Source organism: Trachurus japonicus, chromosome 21 (genome assembly GCF_045865225.1).
Source record: "Trachurus japonicus isolate A0001 chromosome 21, Traja_1.0".
NCBI classification, from domain to species: Eukaryota; Metazoa; Chordata; class Actinopteri; order Carangiformes; family Carangidae; genus Trachurus; species Trachurus japonicus.
The window spans coordinates 37,089,565-37,112,064 of NC_140927.1; the positions used below are offsets into that span (position 1 = coordinate 37,089,565).

At 46.0% G+C, this 22,500-nt stretch overlaps 1 protein-coding gene across 1 annotated transcript in view; it reads right to left on the reverse strand.

Moving 5' to 3' along the window:
- Window positions 1–17,539, reverse strand: part of LOC146965760 (zinc finger E-box-binding homeobox 2-like) — a 74,979-nt gene extending 57,440 nt beyond the window's left edge. Inside the window, exon 1 of the mRNA XM_085765303.1 lies at window positions 17,275–17,539. Coding sequence (XP_085621429.1) covers window positions 17,275–17,350 — 76 coding nt within the window. The 5' untranslated portion in view covers window positions 17,351–17,539. The remainder of the gene's footprint in view (window positions 1–17,274) is intronic.
- Between the last annotated feature and the right edge of the window lie 4,961 nt (window positions 17,540–22,500).

The window sequence follows — 22,500 nt, forward strand, 5'->3', positions numbered from 1 at the left end:
AAAACAATTAAAATTTGCATAAAGCATAAAGCATAAAGCATAAAGCATAAAGCATAAAGCATAAAGCATAAAGCGTGTGCATCCCTAGTGGACATGGAGGTTTCTACCTTTCAACCTGCTGCTAGGTCAGTTAGCTGCTCTGTGAGTCCAGTGTGAACAGAGAGGGTGTGTGTGTGTGTGTGTGTGTGTATGGGGGGGGGGGTTGATGGGTATTGATCGACCTGTTTATGGGCTGTTTTTTTTTCCTGTCACATCATCTTCATCATCATCATCCTCATCCTCATCCTCATCATCATCACTGTGTCTGAGTGAAGTGATCCAGACGTTAATAACAGGCTCATCTGTGTCACATCGACCCCTCCCCCACCCACTCCCCCACTCCCCCACCCACCCAGAGCTGGTCTCTCTCTCTCACACACACACACACACAGACACACACACACACACACAGCAGGAGGAGGAACCACGCTCACGTCAATGGGCCTATTGAGCGTGTCCCTGAACGCAGCACAAAGCCGGCCTTTCAAGTTCATCTGGACTGATGTAATAAAATTGACACATGGAGTTCGGTGGTGGATTCTGGGGCTGGGGCTGCTAGTTAGTTACCTCCACTCTGTTTACAAAGCTCTGCCCCCCCCCCACAACCCCTATCCCAACCCCCCCGAACTCCCCCACCGCACTGCAAATGAATCAATTACAGAGCAGCATAATCCTGTTAAAGGGAGGGGGGGTAGGAGGGGGCTGCATACCTCCCTGTTGGCAGGTGCTGCAGGCTGACGGCTTATTGGAGCAGCAGCCACATCACAGCTCTCTCACACATATACACACACACACACACACACACACACACACGTTTGTAATGCTATCTCTGTGAGGACATGTCATTGACATTATGTATTCCCTTTAGCCCCCTACCCTAACCTTAACCATCCAAAACAAACGCCTAACCCTAACCTTAACCATCCAAAACAAACGCCTAACCTTAACATTAACCATCCAAAACAAATGCCTAACCTTAACCTTAACCATCCAAAACAAATGCCTAACCTTAACCTTAACCATCCAAAACAAACGCCTAACCTTAACCTTAACCATCCAAAACAAACGCCTAACCTTAACCATCCAAAACAAATGCCTAACCTTAACCTTAACCATCCAAAACAAACGCCTAACCTTAACCATCCAAAACAAATGCCTAACCTTAACCTTAACCATCCAAAACAAACGCCTAACCTTAACCCTAACCATCCAAAACAAACGCCTAACCTTAACCATCCAAAACAAACGCCTAACCTTAACCATCCAAAACAAATGCCTAACCTTAACCCTAACCATCCAAAACAAACGCCTAACCTTAACCATCCAAAACAAATGCCTAACCTTAACCTTAACCATCCAAAACAAACGCCTAACCTTAACCCTAACCATCCAAAACAAACGCCTAACCTTAACCATCCAAAACAAACGCCTAACCTTAACCTTAACCATCCAAAACAAACGCCTAACCTTAACCTTAACCATCCAAAACAAACGCCTAACCTTAACCCTAACCATCCAAAACAAACGCCTAACCTTAACCATCCAAAACAAACGCCTAACCTTAACCTTAACCATCCAAAACAAACGCCTAACCCTAACCTTAACCTTAACCATCCAAAACAAACGCCTAACCTTAACCCTAACCATCCAAAACAAACGCCTAACCTTAACCATCCAAAACAAACGCCTAACCTTAACCTTAACCATCCAAAACTAACGCCTAACCTTAACCATCCAAAACAAACGCCTAACCTTAACCTTAACCATCCAAAACAAACGCCTAACCTTAACCTTAACCTTCCAAAACAAACGCCTAACCTTAACCTTAACCATCCAAAACAAATGCCTAACCTTAACCTTAACCATCCAAAACAAATGCCTAACCTTAACCTTAACCATCCAAAACAAACGCCTAACCTTAACCTTAACCATCCAAAACAAACGCCTAACCCTAACCTTAACCATCCAAAACAAACGCCTAACCTTAACCTTAACCATCCAAAACAAATGCCTAACCTTAACCTTAACCATCCAAAACAGACGCCTAACCTTAACCTTAACCATCCAAAACAAACGCCTAACCTTAACCTTAACCATCCAAAACAAACGCCTAACCTTAACCGTAATCATCCAAAACAAACGCCTAACCCTAACCTTAACCATCCAAAACAAACGCCTAACCTTAACCTTAACCATCCAAAACAAACGCCTAACCTTAACCATCCAAAACAAATGCCTAACCTTAACCTTAACCATCCAAAACAAACGCCTAACCTTAACCTTAACCATCCAAAACAAACGCCTAACCTTAACTTTAACCATCCAAAACAAACGCCTAACCTTAACCATCCAAAACAAATGCCTAACCTTAACCTTAACCATCCAAAACAAACGCCTAACCTTAACCATCCAAAACAAATGCCTAACCTTAACCATCCAAAACAAACGCCTAACCTTAACCATCCAAAACAAACGCCTAACCTTAACCATCCAAAACAAATGCCTAACCCTAACCTTAACCATCCAAAACAAACGCCTAACCTTAACCATCCAAAACAAACGCCTAACCTTAACCTTAACCATCCAAAACAAACGCCTAACCTTAACCTTAACCATCCAAAACAAACGCCTAACCTTAACCTTAACCATCCAAAACAAACGCCTAACCTTAACCATCCAAAACAAACGCCTAACCCTAACCTTAACCATCCAAAACAAACGCCTAACCTTAACCTTAACCATCCAAAACAAACGCCTAACCTTAACCATCCAAAACAAACGCCTAACCTTAACCTTAACCATCCAAAACAAACGCCTAACCTTAACCATCCAAAACAAATGCCTAACCTTAACCATCCAAAACAAACGCCTAACCTTAACCTTAACCATCCAAAACAAACGCCTAACCTTAACCTTAACCATCCAAAACAAACGCCTAACCTTAACCTTAACCATTACCTTGAACCTAACTTTTTTTTTTTTTAAAGGGACAACGAGGAGTTTTGTTAAAGTGAAGTGTTTTCTCACTACATTTATGAGCCTCCGCACCGTGAAATTCTCATGACTCGCCACGAAACCGAAAGTAAAGAAACGCTGGTCGGCTCGCCCAGCATTTCCACCACCACTAATAATAACAAAATAACCATAGAGACAAAACCATAGATTTATCTAAAATGGACCATTAACAAGTGGTGACGTAGATTCATCCACATTAATATCAGACTTTTTTATTGGAATTTTTCATTCTGCCGATGGAGAAACTCCGTGTTGTCCCTTTAACCCTCAAACAGCCTTTGGAAAAAGTAAGGACCGGCCAAAATGTCCTCACAACGTAGTAAGAACAAGAACACACACACACAGACAGACAGACAGACAGCGCTGCAGGAAACCGTTCTCCTCCCGGTCCTTGAACGCAGCACTAGACGTCTCGTTCCAATCAGCTGTTTCATTCTGGAGGGGGAGGGGGGGGGGGCATTCTGAAGCACCTTGTCAGTTAACTGCCCCCCTGGGAGGGGCGGGGGTGGGGGGGGGGCAGTCCATTGTGCAGCCAGGCTGCTTGTTGCTGCTTGTTGTTAACCACGTTTGACAGATTACACAAAGGGGGGGGGGGGGGGGGCAAGGGGGGTCCCATGACGCAACAACCCCCAACACCCCCCCCCCCCCACACCACACACACACACACAGGAGGACGGGGTCGAGTCTGCAGAGCCACAGGAAGTGGGTCAGTCAATCACTTTCAAAATAAAGTTTCCAGACTGAAGCACCTGTCTGAGACTTCCCAGCATGAATGAATGAATGAATGAATGAATTTATATTGATTTAAATGTCATGCACCAATTAAGGCGCCCAGCCTATAAGGGCTTACAACAGTGGTTCCCAACCTGGGGGGCCCGAAAGATCCAGGGGGGGTCGCGAAGCCCTCTTGATTTTAAGGGGTTAAATAATTTTAATGTAATTAAAATGTTAAATAAATGAGTAGGCTAAGCATTTAATTCATATATGTGACAAAATCAACTAAATTCAAGGGCCACATTAAATATGTATTCGTGTATTTAAAATTTTAGATAAACAAATTATTAGTTCATTATTAGTTATAGGCCTATATCACGAGGAAAAGAGCGTGTATGACGTCAACGCCTCTCTTATTAAATTACTGAAATATAATAAAGTATTTCATGTAAAAGAAGTTATGATGTTCCTTATTTTATTTTCCATCGGGGGGGGGGGTCACCAAAGTTTATAATGGTAAAACTATGGGTCCCTTAAGAAAAAACTGGCTTACAAGACACATTATCATCATATTTAGACACCAAACAAAATCATCAGAGCACAGACAAAACCAAACAGAAACAAAAACCAGATGGAATTCACATCAATTATTCACTTTTTCTTTCTGACCAGGCACTTTTTATGAAAGTAGCTCTAGTAACGACTTCTTTTCATTATAATCCATACCTTTCCCCCTTTAAAATTTTATAATAATCCAACCTTGATTATTAAATCATACTAGTAACAAATAAAAAAAAAAATAAAACTAACTTCTTCTTTATTCTATTATCCACAATCCATAATCCGTAATCCAGTAGTAAGCTATTACATAAAAGCTACAATTAGTATCACCACTCTTGCAAAAATCTAGACAACACCCTCCTCCAACACTATACTCCAGCATTGTGCAACAGAGGTGATAGCGGGAAGGGGGTGTCGCGTAGGTGAGGGAGGTGCGAGGGTGGGGGGGGGAGCTGATGCGCGTTGGGCGATCTCTGGCACACTATCCGAGCTTTAAGCGACAGGAGACCGATATAGTGATCGAGCGTGGTCATTCGGCGAGAGGGGGGTACCAGGTGACAAGTGCTAAAGTGGCAGCCGTGCAGCTGCACACAAAGACTTGGTCAGAGGCCGTACCAAGTACACTGGTGCACGAGTTGCCCGGCTAAAGCTGCAAGAGCGATATCGGTTCTAGCACAACAATAGAGTCTACGTTCTCGTGCACAACTTGTATGCTGCCTATGACCACCGTTTAGGCACATCTTATCTCTCGTTAACTTGGCGAGGGGGTCATAGACAGGAGTGTTCATGATATATTCGCATCTTAGAGTTCACTCCTGATACGATCAACATAATGTGGAGAGTGTATGATACCTCGTAATTAGTCAGTTCACACAATTAGAGGTGTCTAAGTAGTAATGGCATGGTTGTTGCGTATAGGTCATATGGTATGACAGATTCAGAGGCCTACGGATAGGGGGGACACACAAGGGAGATCACTTGAAGACGGTAGACTTTAGTGCGTATGAAATTAGATGATGAATGATAGACGTATAATTATCGGCGTTATGAGACGTAGATCTAGACCTGTGTGAGGCGTTGGCGTCATGAGGAGCGGACATACTAGAGACATAGTTGCTTTCGGGGAGCGAGTATATGGATGTATTATGGTGTACCCCTTGTAATAATGTTTGTTCTTAAGGGGTACCATAGTGTTTACACATTAAGGATATACGTATATAGGTGTCTACTTACTCTACCCTCCACGTATGGAATATTTACACCATATGAAGGCGAACATTCATACATCTTCTTGTACATGAAATCACATTCTAGTCTATACTCTTACAGTAATTCATATCGCAAAAGGAGTAGCGCGACTGCACTTGCAATTAATCATGCAATGTGGCGGCTAGGGAGTTGCTGCGGGCTGAGGACGGAACGTCCAGTGGGCAACGCATGGTGGGGGTGGGGCGGCCAGAGGGGGGACGGGAAGATATTAGCGTGGGGGCGGAGGGGGCGGGTCACGGGCTAGAGAGTCCGCGGCGAAGTTGGACACGGATAAGGCCTAGACTTTGAGTATTTAATGAGGTGGTAGGTGGGGGAGACAATGCGGGACAGGCGCGTAGGGGAGGGAAGTATTGGCAAAGCGATGGGGAAGTTTAGGATATCACTACATTTAATGAGCCGGTCAAAGAGTAAAAGAGCCAGCAAATTCTTATGAGCGGTGCAGCGACAGAACCTCTGTTTTCATCATTCATCAAGAATTAAAGTCAGAGGTTGGAAGACGATCACATACCGTCGTAGTTCCCCACCATAAACGAGAATCATAACGGCGTCGTTAATTCTCAAGACTCGCCACGAAACCGAAAATTAAAGAAAACGCTGGTCGCTCGCCCAGCATTTCCACCACCACTAATAATAACAAAATAAGCCGATATGGGAGATCACGTGATAACGATGAGTTGATTTTGAATCTGGCATGCAGTCTAACGTTAGGGAGCCGATGACGTACGAAGTTGATAACGGTGGAGTTCTCGAGGATGGTCCACATTAAATCAGAACTTTCTTAATTCGTTACATTTTTAGATACTGCCGATTGATAGACTGACTGGATGTGTGCGTCGGGTGGGTGGTGGTGAGTATATTTTGTCCAGGGGTGTCGAGTTGCAGCCGATGTTTGAGAAACGCCTGGTTGTCCCTTTACCCCTTTTATTTCGTTAAAGTTGTGGTGTTGAGGGTTGTCGTGCATTATGTTTGTCTATAATACTAGGAGTAGTGTGTTACGCTAGTACTGACGCTGTTACAGCGTTTATAATGTGTATGTGGGTGACTCGATCCGAGGGAAACTAGCACTAGGCTTGCTACGAATCCGGCCTCAGTTACATGTTTTTATATGTCCATTAATGTGCACATGTTCCCACCCAAATAAACCAATAAAAATTAAAATTATCTGAAGAACCATTCCAACGTTTACCACTTCATCAGCATCAGCCCAAAACAACTCTGGCTTCACATTTTTGCATTTTCTGACACAAAATTGAAAATGCCATTGTGTTTGGTTTTGTTTCATGATGAGGATGTCACGCACTGCCCCCTGCATCCCCAACCACTAAACATCCAGACAGAAGCTCCACCAACACTGGTCCTCCGTCCGTTCCGTCATGACGATCTAACCTGTTGCCTGGGAAATCGTGACTCAGCTGGACTCGGGGTCGGGTCGGGTGTGGTGGGACCGGACAAGGCCCCACTAGATAAAAAGAAAACGGGAACAAAATACCACAAGCAAAAGGCAATGAGACCTAAAAACGTGCGCGGCATAAAAATACCCCAAATTAGAACAGTTTAAGCACCCGAACTATATTCGAACTTCCCCCTACTGGAGGGGGGGTGTTCAGTGGAGGGGGGGGGGCGGAGGGGGGGCGCGGGGGACCGCGGGTGTACCATCAGGGCTGGGGGGGCGGAGGAGCTGGGGGGGGGTGGGGGGGCGCGGTGGGGGTTTGTGTGGGTGGGGAGTGAGAGGGGGCGCGAGGGCGGGGAGGTGGTATATAGTGATGAGAGCTAGGGGTGTGCGTCGCTATGCCCAAAATGCCGTCCGCACTGCACCACACGCACACCTGCCCACTCAACGACGGAGGCATTCCCTGCATTCTGCCCTCAGCACAGCTTCGCCCCATGGCACAGACCCACCTACCAACAACTAGTCCTTCACTACACCCCATGTGGGAGCGTCAATCCACACTACTTAACCACACAGGCATCGTCATCGCGGGCGCTCTGTAACTTACGATCACAACTCTACTTGCACAACTGCGAGTCGTCACGGACGACTTACAGCGGGGCGGGTGAGATTAGGGTGGGAAGGAGGATCTGCTCTGTAACACCCGAGTGGAGGCGTATCCCTCTACATCACTAGCAGCACACACAGCACACACAGATGCACCAACACGAGCACACACTCGGGGGGGATGTGGAGAGAATCTGTACAGTTCATCGTCTAAGTCTCCAGCTAGTGCAGCTTGAAACAGCAGCACAGTGGCGTCGCTTGTGTCGAGGTACGACGATTCAGTGCGTTCGAACAACACACAACACACAAGATAGACAGATATTGGTAGTAACTTCGGGAGGGTGCCAAACATGCTACTCCTGAAGTGGGGAGCATGTAGCCTGCTGGGTCTCTGCGTCGTGGATCATCGAGTCATGCGTGAGATGCAGAGCATCGACCTACATCATCAACTCTGGGTGCGTGGGAGTCATCGGTCAACACAGTAGTGCGGCTGGGGTTTATAGTGCGGGAAGAGGGGTGTTAATGATAACGAATATGCAAATTGGACGAGAAGAGGGGTTTTATGTCAGGAGTGCAGGCGCATGGTATTGTGGGTGTTAGGCATATATTAGTTAAGTTCATTACTAGATCTGCAATGCGCGAGGATATAGATTCCGTAATTCTGAGATGTACCTGCCTATCTAGATGAAGACATTTAGTATCACATATCACAAACAACTCTCTTTATACATAACTAAATCTCATACTCGACACAATATATTTGTCGTCACCAGCTCCAGTGGTCACACACTTAGGGAGACTCTACAGAGCTAATCTACTGACAACCATAAGCAGACAGTCAGACAGTGTGACAGTACGACAGGCTACCGTCCTACTGCTGCGCACACTTCACGAATTCCAGACACTCTGCACGAGTGGTACATCGACTGACTGCGAGAGCGCCTCTCGTGTTTTAGTGTGTATAACAGTTTTACTATATCTGGCTCACTATATGCAATAATACTTTAAATTCAAGTTCACACATATACAACTCTATATATGCGGAGGGGGGGGGTGTTGGGTTATAAGAAGGATAATACATCAAGAAGTATATCGTATATCTGCATAGTAATTACTATGTTCGACGAGCTTAGTTCAACATCATTCATATCTAGTGAGTTCATTAATATTGCACATATTATTATGAAAGTAACCATCATGTCTTCTATTCTTTCGGATAGTGCGTGTATGCTGTGGCTATGAGATGTATTGTAGAGCTGAGACACCGCATGCACTACTTTCACGACTGTTCTTTACTAGGGTGTTTGGTTGGAGAATTGGAGGGATAAACACAAACCACACAATTACGTAGTTCAGAGATTTATTGAGACATAGTACATAGCTGGTAGCCTTTGACTTAATTTATATTTATTAACTATATCAGGATACAGTTTCATACTTAGTCCATTATAATATATATGCCCTCATTTGTAAGAGCGAAAAAATAGATCTCTTCAAAGAGCTAGACACCTTTAACACTGCTTACGAGTTGACTAACTACAACAAGAGATCTACTGGCATCTCGTAACTATTGTGTCTCGTTGATGGTTTCTGTGACAACGTAGCGTCACGGCTCTAACCTGCGATGCACTGGGGTTGTTATCACTCTGGAGGGTATTTGTGTATAGATGTTTTATAGTAACAGTATTGTTGATTTGTTTATATTAACAAAATTGTTGTTTTTATTGTTTATATTAAAGGGATAGTTCACTCAAAATTGAAATTTCACTCATTATCTCCTCCCCCTCATGTGGACTAAGGGCTGGGAGAAGTTTCAGAGTCCTCCGTGGCTTCTCTGAGCAGCAGGGCTTTTTTCTGAACAATTTCTCATGTTGGGGCTTCAATACAAGAGGGACATTACATACGAGCAGCATGGAGGTATCTGGATGTTTTTTGGTGTGTCTTTTTGTTACGAAGACAGTTGGTCTCCATTAGCAACCGTCATATGGACATGCACTGCTACGCCGAGACCCCCTGTAACTCAGAGAAGCCACGGAGGACTCTGAAACTCCTCCCAGCCCTTAGTCCACATGAGGGGGGGGGGGGGGGTGATGGAGTCATTGGGGCCGTGGAGGTGGAGCGGCTCTGATGCCTCAGACCAGAGGTCGGTCCAGCAGGACTCGCCCGAGGCCTCGACCTCGACCTCGCCGCCGCGCTCACACTCATCACTGTAATTGGTGGATCAGGGACCAGGAAGTGAAGTGGAGCCACTCAGCTGATCTGCCCCGGGACGTTTTCACATGACAGGACAGAGGATGAGGTGAGACAGGCTTCACTCTGACAGACACAGAGGAAGTTCAGGTCCTCACGGTCGAGACGTTCTGTGTCATAAACTGTAAACTGTTTTCTTGTCTGTAACAACATCTCTGTCCCGTCTGTCCGTCCTGGGTGAGGGATCCCTCCTCTGTTGCTCACCCTGAGCTTTCTCCTGGTTTTCCCTGTTAAAAGGGTTTTCCATGGAGTTTTTCCTCAGTGGATGTGAGGGTCTAAGGACAGAGGATGTTGTTATGATGGGATGTAAAGCCCCTTGAGACAAACTGGTGGTAAAAACGGGCTATACAAATAAAATTGCCTTGCCTTGCCTTTCCTTCTCCTTCTCTGGTATTTCAGAGTGATGAAGATGATGAAGATGATGAAGATGAGCTGGTGACCTCCAGTGACCCTCAGAAACCACTATCTCCAAGGCTCAGGACATTGTTCAGTGTCCTGACCATCCACTCCACTTCCCTCCGGCAGGAGACTTAGATTACCAAAAGCCAAATCAAATGAATGAAAAACTCATTCATAACACAAACCATTATCTAACTTAATTCAAATACTAAACGATACACTCTTGGGTACTGCCATTCTATGTTGTTCAATGTTGTGTAGAGTTTGTGTGGATGTGCTCTATACACTGATTCGGCAACGTCACCGGAAATCGAACGGCCGCCATTACTGCGGTGACAACTCACAGTCAGGCAGCTGTTGGCTCTGTGCGCGAAGCGGGCATTTGAATGCAAGTGGACCTTTTCTCTTCCCTTTCTCTTCTGCGAACATGTCCAGGAAGGCTGGGAGGACATGTGCCGTCCTCGACTGCTCTAATATCAGCAAAACACAGCCCCTTACTTCAGGAGGAGTGTCCGTGTTTAGACCGTAACGTTACGTACAGCGTGTCAGCAGCAGCAGCAGCAGCAGCAGCCGCCAGCGATGCAGTCACAGCTGACCTGTACAACCTGGCTACCCTCCCTTCTCACCGTTACCTTCACATCGTGTGGACAGTCTGTGAATGTCTCACTGATCCTTCAATATGATGTGATCATGGTCGTCTAAAAGCCGGTGTAAAATATGTCCGACCCATCCGGAGCTCAGGTCATTTTGACCATAAATCAGAGACCTGTAATTGACGTTTTTTCTGATCATCGGAGGCTGGTCAATAAAATATTCTTGAATATCTAAAACAAAGCAAAAGTTGTTGTTGTTTTTATTCATGTAGCCTGTCCACATGATTAAATATCCCGCTGCTGGCTTGCTAACGTCAGCACGCATAACGTACCGGTATGTTATATCGTTTATGATACAGTCTCTTATCTCCCTGTTACTCTAATCTTTCCTGCTAATCGCTCAAACAAATGATTAATTACTAAATGAATATTGGTATTCATGTAAGATACCTTAATCAGTTACTGGGGGGCACTAAACATCACAAATGCAGCCTATTTATGATGCTGTCATAGAGAATCAGTTTACTATGACTGACACATGTCACCGCAGCAATGGCGCCGCCGCAAGATGGCGGCATACACAAAACGTTCTCCGAATTCGTCTATATGTTCTGTGTTTTTTGCCCTTCTGCAACATGAATTTCCCATTGGAGACAATAAAGTTGAAAGTTGAAAGTTGAAGAATACCCACAATCCCTTTCTTTAATCTCACTTGTAACTAAGAGACACAGCTGCCGACTCTGAAAGCTCAGATGTCCTAGTTTCCCTGAACACAACATCACCAGGTAGCTGCTGCCGCGGGGCGTTCAGGCGCAGCCGGGAAAACACAGCGTCCATAACAGGAAGCAACAGTCAGATACTTTAGCAGACAGAGGTGGGTGGGGCCAAAGGTAGAAATGGGGTGAGGGGGGCAGATGTCACGGTGACACCTTCATCCATCCGTCCGCTATTGATTGTTCCATGTGTGTGACCTTGCCCCAGGAGCTCGGCCAATCAAACGAGCGTTTCTGTGAGGGAGGGGCCAAAGAGGGCCAGAGAGGGTCACACTCACAGGGAACAGGTCTAGACCTGGACCAGGACCTGAACTGGACCTGGACCTGGACCAGGTTTGGTACGATTTGGTGTTTCTACAGTAAATATGTTGGAGACGCTGGCAGTTTTAAAACATCGGTCCGTTCTGCTTCTCTCAGAAAATCTTTGTATTGGAGTCAATGAGGAGCAGAGACAGACGTGGCCGCACACAGAGGCTTGTTCTGTAAATTCTGTAAGTCTCTCTGATATTTTGAGCACATGATATGAGAGATAACAAGTTTGTCTACAAATTTGGAAAAAATCATGTGTGTAGAGTGTAAATTGTGGCCGGGCCGAGTGTGGAAAGAGAACATTCAGGAATTTTTCTGGGCTCTCTCCCACTCTAACCGATGATGTCACCCACTCTGACACGAACATTCCGTGCAATACACACCCATTATAATCTCATAATTTCTCCAAAAATGATCATGGTCATTGATCAGGGATTGATCAAAAACTATATGACCTATCAAAACGTGGAGTAATACACCAATACACAAGACTTGTGTCTACTGTTTAAAGTTCAAATGGAGTCTCTAGGTGAAAGTATGCCTGAGCAGTAGACAACAGTAAGCAGTATAAAAAGTCTGATGATTTGTTCGTTTTTTGACCTTGTCCCATTCATTCTCTATGAGAAAGTTTTCGCAGCAAATTCGTAAACTGTTAAGAAAAGTAATAGCACACCGATCGCGATGAAGACGCACGTTTTGATATATAATTTGTAGCGAATCGAAATTGTGTCCACAAGAGGAATAAAGATAAGAAAAAATCCACACAATAACAGTAGTGCCCGGTGCCTTTGCCCCGTGGCCCTAATAATAATCAACCAAACATGTTAACTTTCCAACGGTCTTTGAACTCATCACTGCAGCATTTGGACTGAAACATAATTGACAGTGATGTCACTGTGATGTCACTGTGATGTCACCACAGACGTCGTCCCTGTGTGTGTTTTTGGCGGGGTGGTATTAACCTCACTACTAGGGGACACTGGTGGCTACTGGGGGACACTGGTGGCTACTAGGGGACACTGGTGGCTACTAGGGGACACTGGGGGCTACTAGGAGAGACTGGGGGCTACTAGGAGACACTGGTGGCTACTGGGGGACACTGGTTGCTACTGGGGGACACTGGTGGCTACTAGGGGACACTGGTGGCTACTAGGGGACACTGGTGGCTACTAGGAGACACTGGTGGCTACTAGGGGACATTGGGGGCTGCTAGGAGACACTGGTGGCTACTAGGGGACACTGATGGCTACTAGGAGACACTGGGGGCTACTAGGGGACACTGGTGGCTACTAGGAGACACTGGGGGCTACTAGGGGACACTGGTGGCTACAAGGAGACACTGGGGGCTACTAGGGGACATTGAGGGCTACTGGGGGACACTGGTGGCTACTAGGGGACACTGTTGGCTACTGGGAGACACTGGTGGCTACTAGGGGACACTGGTGGCTACTAGGAGACACTGGTGGCTACTAGGAGACACTGGGGGCTACTAGGGGACACTGGTGGCTACTAGGGGACACTGGTGGTTACTAGGAGACACTGGTGGCTACTAGGGGACACTAGTGGCTACTAGGAGACACTGGGGGCTACTAGGGGACATTGAGGGCTGCTGGGGGACACTGGTGGCTACTAGGGGACACTGGTGGCTACTAGGAGACACTGGTGGCTACTAGGGGACACTGGTGGCTACTGGGGGACACTGGTGGCTACTGGGGGACACTGGCGGCTACTAGGGGACACTGGCGGCTACTAGGGGACACTGGTGGCTACTGGGGGACACTGGTGGCTACTAGGGGACACTGTTGGCTACTAGGGGACACTGGTGGCTACTGGGGGACACTGGTGGCTACTAGGGGACACTGGTGGCTACTAGGGGACACTGGTGGCTACTGGGGGACACTGGTGGCTACTAGGGGACACTGAAGGCTACTAGGGGACACTGGCGGCTACTAGGGGACACTGGTGGCTACTAGGAGACACTGGTGGCTACTAGGAGACACTGGTGGCTACTGGGGGACACTGGTGGCTACTAGGGAAAACTTGGGGACACTGGTGGCTACTGGGGGACACTGGTGGCTACTAGGGGACACTGGTGGCTACTAGGGGACACTGGGGGACACTGAGGGAGACTGGTGACTACTAGGGGACACTGGTGGCTACTAGGGGACACTGAGGGCTACTAGGGGACACTGGTGGCCACGAGGGAACACTTGGGGACACTGGTGGCTACTAGGGGACACTGAGGGCTACTAGGAGACACTGGTGGCTACTAGGGGACACTGGTGGCTACTAGGGGACACTGGTGACTACTGGGGGACACTGGTGGCTACTAGGGGACACTGGTGGCTACTGGGGGACACTGGTGGCTACTGGGGGACACTGGTGGCTACTAGGGGACACTGGTGGCTACTGGGGGACACTGGTGGCTACTAGGAGACACTGGTGGCTACTAGGAGACACTGGTGGCTACTAGGGGACACTGGCGGCTACTAGGGGACACTGAGGGCTACTAGGGGACACTGGTGGCTACTAGGAGACACTGGTGGCTACTAGGAGACACTGGTGGCTACTGGGGACACCGGGGGACACTGGTGGCTACTGGGGGGCACTGGTGGCTACTAGGGCACACTGGTGGCTACTAGGAGACACTGGTGGCTACTAGGAGACACTGGTGGCTACTAGGGCACACTGGTGGCTACTAGGAGACACTGGTGGCTACTGGGGGAGACTGGGGGATACTAGGAGACACCGGGGGACACTGGTGACTACTGGGGGACACTGGTGGCTACTAGGAGACACTGGTGGCTACTAGGAGACACTGGTGGCTACTGGGGGAGACTGGGGGATACTATGGGACACTTGGGGACACTGGTGGCTACTAGGGGACACTTGGGGACACTACTGGCTACTGGGGGAGACTCTGGGCTACTATGGGACACTTGGGGACACTGGGGGCTACTAGGAGACACAAGTGGCTACTAGGGGACACTGGTGGCTACTAGGGGACACTTGGGGACACTGGTGGCTACTAGGGGACACTGTCGGCTACTAGGGGACACTGGTGGCTACTGCTACGGCTGCAGCACACACCTTCCCTCTTCATCTCTCTCTCACACACACGCACACACACACACACACACACACTCCGTCTTAATTGGTGGACGTTGAGGCATGATGACATCAGTGCGTCCACTGTGATGTCATCATTTACATATCATACATATATTTACATATCGTATGTTCATCGATCTACAGACAGAGTCCCGTTACAAATAAATGGAATACGAGAAAAATGAAATCACAGAGGGTCCAGAACCAGAACCAAGACCAGAACCAGACCCAAACCACAACCAGGACCAGGACCGGACCAGACCAGACCCAAACCACAACCAGGACCAGGACCGGACCAGACCAGACCAGACCAGACCCAAACCACAACCAGGACCAGGCCCAGGACCGGACCAGACCAGAACCAGACCCGAACCACAACCAGGACCAGGACCGGACCAGACCAGACCAGACCAGACCCAAACCACAACCAGGACCAGGACCGGACCAGACCAGATCAGACCGGACCAGACCAGAACCAGACCCAAACCACAACCAGGACCAGGACCAGGACCAGGACCGGACCAAACCACAACCAGGACCAGGACCGGACCAGACCAGACCAGACCAGACCAGACCAGACCAGACCAGACCAGACCCGAACCAGAACGAGACCAGGACCAGAATAAAACCAAAACCAAAACCAGAACCAGAACCAGAACCAAACCACAACCAGGACCAGGACCGGACCAAACCACAACCAGGACCAGGACCGGACCAGACCAGAACCAGGACCAGGACCAGGACCAGACCAAAACCAGGAGCAGTAAACATGGGCTCAGTGTGGTGTTGTGGACAAAGACCCTGTGTGAGACGTGTGTGTGAATGGTGCAGCAGGAGCCTGACACCGACACACACACACACACACACACACACACACACACGGACTCATCTTCACACACACACACGGACACACACAGACTCATCTTCACACGGACACACACACTGAAGTGGGTCAGAGTCCTGGTCCTGGTCTCTCTACTTTATCTCTAATACACTGAATTCAATGCAATTCAATAAAACAACAAACTGCAGCAGTGTGTGTGTGTTTCTGTGTGTGTGTCTGTGTGTGCGTGTGTGTGTGTGTGTGTGTGTGTCTGTGTGTGTGTGTGTGTGTGTGTGTGTGTGTGTGTGTTAGATTAGAAAGTGCACCATGTAGCAACAATTCAATAAGACATATAAGCAGCAATAAGCAGTGACAGACATACATGCAATGGACATAAGTACAACGACAGACATGCAGGCAAGGTGTGTGTGTGTGTGTGTGTGTGTGCGCGCGCGTCAGAAACTGGAACACACATAATAACTAAAATAAAATAAAATAAAATAGAATAAAACTAAATAAAACAAAGTAAAACTAAATGAAATAAAACTAAATAGAACTAAATCAAATCCACCGTGAGGTCGAGGACCAGAGTGATGAAGACAGACTGACACACTGCTTTATGACACAACACACACACACACACACACACACACACACGTCTGTACTGGGACAGTCTCACTAACTCACCAGGACCAGGACCAGGACCAGGACCAGGACCCAGCCGGTCTCTAGTCCTGGTCCTGGTCCTGGTCTGAGCTCCGTCAGACTGTGTGAACGGGATTAGAACAAACAGCTGCAGCCACAGCTGGATGGACCGACACACACACACACACACACACACACACACACACACAGCGGGTAGAAAACGACCCTTCATCGTTTATTATTGGCAATAATAAATAATCAATAATAATAATAAATTGTAACGGTTTAATTATTATGTATTATTATTAATTATTAATAATAATTATTATTAATCATTTCATCGTCACCGTTTCCTGTTTTTATTCTTGTTACTTTTTAAACAACGAGCCGTGAACGCAACACACACACACACACACACACACACACACCGCTCCGCCTCTAATTATTAACAGGAAAACTCCACATGTATTAGATTTAATTTAATTTAATTTAATTTAATTTAATCCAGTTTAATTATTTCTAATGCAGGCCTATAGCTATTACATTGTTTTCAGATTTAAACTTAAATGAAATGTTTGAGTTGAAACATTAGAAGATGAATTAAAGAAGCTGTTTGACAGTTGGACACACACACACACACACACACACACTGAGCTGCAGCCTCGCGCGGCGCCGAGCCACAGGTCCTCGCGCTCAGTCCGGATCTAACGGTACTAACTCTGTGTGTGTGTGTGTGTGTGTGTGTGTGTGTGTGTGTGTGTGTGTGTGTGTGTGTACCGGTCTTCCTCCGCGGGTTGGCCTGTTTGCGCCTCGTGCAGCGGCTCAGGTCCGGAGCCTCCGCCGCCATCATCATCGGTCCGGGTTCGATTCCGCTCCTCACCACAACAACAACACAACAACACTCAGTAATAAATCCACACAGGTCCAGATCCCAGACTGGGACTCGGACTCGGACCGGGACTCGAACCGGGTCCTCCGGTCGGGTCTTTGTCACTTTGCTCCAAGTTTAAATCCAGTTGGTCCCAGGTCCCGCTGGTCTGCCGCGCGCCGCCGCCGCTCTGAGGGAGAGAGAGAGAGAGAGAGAGAGAGGAGGTCTGAGGGGGGGCGGGACACACACACACACACACACACACACACACACACACACACACACACACACAGACACACACACACACACACACACACACACACTCCTCCTCTCTCTGACATTAAACATCAAACTTCTGGATTTTCTCTTTGACGCGCTGCGCCTTTACTGTTTATAAACATAGTGGTTACGTAGTGACGTAGTTGACCTGATCACTGATCGATACATTGATCAACGACATAACATAACGGTGTGTGTGTGTGTGTGTGTGTGTGTGTGTGTGTGTGTGTGTGTGTGTGTGTGTGTGTGTGTGTGTTAATGTGTGTTAATGTGTGTGTTATATAAGGACGAGGACATCCAGGCCTCGAGTTGTTGTGTAACATCACAAACATTTAGGCTATAATGTGGAGGACACACACCAGGTGAACCACAACACACACACACACACACACACACACACACACACACACACACACACACACAGGTCCAGGTCTAGTTGAGGTTCTGACCCTCCAGGCTCGGGAGGTTTCCAGCGGGCAGCCGCAGCAGCTCTACCCGGGGAAGAGGCGTCTCTCCCCGGGTAGAGCTGCTGCGGCTCTCCGCTCCTCTAACACTCCAGCCTGAGAGCGGAGAGCCGCAGCAGCTCTACCCGCGGAGAGACGCCTCTTCCCCGGGTAGAGCTGCTGCGGCTCCCGCTCCTCTCCTCCGGAGCTTCACTTCACTTCACCTGCTTCACTGTCACACCTGCAGCAGCGGGAGCGCGCACCGCTCTGCTCACCTGGCTGCAGGTGAGGAGAGCGGTGCAGCGCTCTGATTGGCTGCTGACAGACAGACAGCGGAGCAGCGCGCGGACAGGACACACTTACCGGAGACCGTCCCTGTCCGTGTCCTCGCGCAGAGACAGAGAGAGAGAAGAAGCGACGGAGAGGAACGGAACGGCGCGTGCACCCCCTCCCTAAAACATCAAAGAGCGGAAGACCGGGTCCTCGTGAGTCCGTGAGTCCGGCTCAGGCAGCGCGCGGCGGCCGGGAGGGACTGTGTGATCCGGGGTGTGTGTGTGTGTGTGTGTGTGTGTGTGTGTGTGTGTGTGTGTGTGTGTGTGTGTGTGTGTGTGTGTCGCCTCCCGCTGGAGCCTGTCACACACACACACACACACACACAAGCAGGCGCGAGACCTTCTAGTACTATAGCTCCACGCGCCACCTATCTTCACGCGGAGGGATAATTATAATTGAGGGGTGTCAGGTTTTCCCGCCCTCTCCTCTCTGTGTCTCAGGAGGTTCTGCACCTGCCTGACGTCACACAGGTAACAGATGACGTCACACAGGTAGATCACCTGAGAGGTGACAGGTGAAGCGCGCTCCCGAGTCAAACACACACACACACACACACACACACACAATGAATGTATTTGCACTATAACATGAAGTGTAAGTGATTGTGGAATAATGTCTATATATATAATATAATATAATATAATATAATATAATATAATATAATATAATATGTAGATGTGGATGTAATATGGATTATATGTGATTAATTACTAACAGAATGGATGAAGCTCAGTAACAAAGTGGAAACACTCACTCTGATTTAGTTTAGTTTAGTTTTGTTAGGTGAGGTGTGTTGCTCACTTGTTTTTTGTATTTTCTTTGTTTTTAATTTTTATAATGTTTCTGTTTTTGTATTTTTTTTTTTTTTTTACTGTAAATTGATATTGTTGGACCCCAGGAAGAACAACTGTGGCTTTGCTGCAACAAAAACACACACACAGACACACACATGAAACATTTTATTAGGAAAAAGTAAAATGTGAATGAAAACATGACGTTAAGATAAAAACCAGTCAACTAATCAATAATTCACATCAAGACAAAGAGTTTTGGTAAAAGTTAAAATTCTCATTAATTACAGAACAAAATATATTTATTTAGGCTTTTACACAGGTGGAAATATAGAATTAATAATACAAAGATTTATATGAGCAGGAGGAGGAGGAGGATGAAGACTTCAGCCTCCTCCTCTTCATTCTGTTCACTGGGATCAATATTATGATTATTATTATTATTGAATGAATGAATCATTTTTTTATTTTCATGTCCTGCCTCCACTGTGTCCGTCCCATATGAGATTACAAGACACTTTTTATGAAAAATACAAGAAAACAAAGACTAGTCCTTCCTGTTGGTGTTACCTGTCACACAGGTGTGACATAAATAAACATTAAGATACTTTCAGCTCTCAACTATACATCGCTCTTCGTCTCGTTGCCCTTTTCAAGAAATAAAGAAAATGCAAAAATATTCACCTGGTAAGATGTTTTAGCTTCTCAGCATCGTCTAACCACACAGATTCATTATTTAGATCTACTTTACTAAACACTTTTAGTCTTATAGAGTCATAGGAAGGACAGTAACACTAAATTATTATTAATATTAATATTATTATTATTATTATTACAGACTATAGACTTGAAGATCTAGAGAGAGAGAGGAAACAGTTTTTCAGTGAAGGTTTGAACAAACGTCTCAGGTCTGTTACCAAGTTGTTACCTTGGACAGGTGTGTTACCTTGAAATGGTCTGTTGTGAAATGTACCATTGGATTTTATAGTTATTTATTTTATGTAAAGCACCTTGGTCAACTTAAGTTGTTCAATTCAATTCAGTTCATTTTATTTGATGGAGAGTGATACACATTTTACAATAAAATGTAAATCTACCCACTTCTAGCTACCGAGCTCATCTCCATGGCCAGTCCCCCTACGCTGAAATATAGAAACAAGCAGGTTCAGAAAAGGAAACTATAAGTACAAGTACAATATTTAAAAAGAAAAGAAAAAAAACATGGGGCAGGTACCTACTCCTGTTTTCTTTTCTTTCCCCCTTTTGTTCTGTTTTTTCTTTTAAAGAAAAGAAAAAACAAAAATACGATCACATTATAACACATTTACAACATTATAACACATTTACAACACATAATTGTTGTTTATAAGGTGCTCTAAAAATAAACTTGACCTTGACCTTATTATTATTATTATTATATATTTCTTTATTTCAGACTCTGGGTCCATAGCAAAAAGAACACAACACAAGACACAATACAGCACAACAACAGACAACACAACACAGACAATAAAAAAAGCTAAAACATAGAAATAGAAATTTACACCACTTATAACTTATTATCATCATCATTATTAATATTATTGTTACTATTATTATTGTGTCATTATTATTTTTTAATTCTCATTATTATTAGGCTATTGTTGATAATTCCAGGTGTTGTCATGGAGACGGAGCTCGGTGCCTCCAGGTGTGTGAAGAGCTGACCTCTGACCTCTGACCTTTGACCTTTGACCTCTGACCTCTGACCTCTGGCCTGAGACACACATCACACGGCAGCAGCCTCTGCAGTCGCCATGGCAACCTGCTTCATGTCACGTGATGTCATGTGATGATGCGGCGCCACTACAGGTGGATGATAATCTGCAGTTGAGACGTATGGATAATCTTAATCTGGGTGTGTGTGTGTGTTGGGGGGTATTAAAGGGGTATTACACTAATCACAGTATAATGTTCCCATTAGGCTTTACAGCTGCAGGGGGGGCCACATCTGTCTGAACCCCGTCTTTCTCTCTGTCGTCCAATCACAGGCCTCCGTCACCTTCACAGCTTTGATCTGGTGTGTGTGTGTCTGTTGTGTTGTGTTGTGTTGTGTGTGTTGAGCTGTGTCTCAGGTTGAATCCTTCCCTGAGTTCATGTAGTTCACTATGTACAAGTATGTACTACACACACACACACACGCACACACACACACAACATGAAACATTTTATTAAGAAAAGTAAAATGTGAATGAAAACATGACGTAACGATAAAAACCAGTCAACTAATCAATAATCCACATCAAGACAAAGAATATTGGTAAAAGTTAAAATTCTCATTAAAGGGACAACGAGGAGTTTCTATTTGGTTATAAAAAGTCTGATATGAATGTGGATGAATCTCCGTTACCACTTGTTAATGGTCCATTTTAGATAAATCTATGGTTTTGTCTCTATGGTTATTTTGTTATTATTAGTGGTGGTGGAAATGCTGGGCGAGCCGACCAGCGTTTCTTTACTTTCGGTTTCGTGGCGAGTCATGAGAATAACGCCGCCGTATGAATCTCCGTTTATGGTGGGAACTACGACGGTATGTGATCGTCTTCCAACCTCTGACTTTAATTCTTGATGAATGAAAACATGAGTCTGTCTTGCACCGGTCAAAGAATTTCACGGTGCGGAGGCTCATAAATGTAGTGTGGAAACACTTCACTTTAACAAAACTCCTCATTGTCCCTTTAAATACAGAACAAAATATATTTATTTAGGCTTTTACACAGGTGGAAATATAGAAGTTAGTTAACTATCTACACTATGCTCTAGTTCAGTATCTACACTACACGGTTGCCAACGTCTTCTGTTTTTGACGTTATTGTCGCCCGTCAACACATTTACTATTTGTGATAATGAACTTCTTCCTGTACTTTGTTTTTCTTGTGTGCGCCACCTGTTTAATGTGAGGTGGAGATTACGCTGCCGCTGTCAGCCGGCTCCTCTTACTGGAGGAAAACATTGGCCTACTGGTGTGTTGATTTATATTATATTATATTATATTATATTATATTATATTATATTATATTATATTATATTATATTATATCATATTATATTATATAAGTTATATTTCGCTCCATAGCCCAGATCATTGAGGGTGGGAAGTGTCCATTGTTCCACACTCAACTTCCTGCCTGTTATGAGTGAACCATCCAGGTTCCACTGATGCTGGATCAACATGGATCAACTCCTCACTTACCTCTTTTCCACCAAACTGGTTCCGGTGCTGGTTCGGTGCTTAACTGGTTCAACTCTGG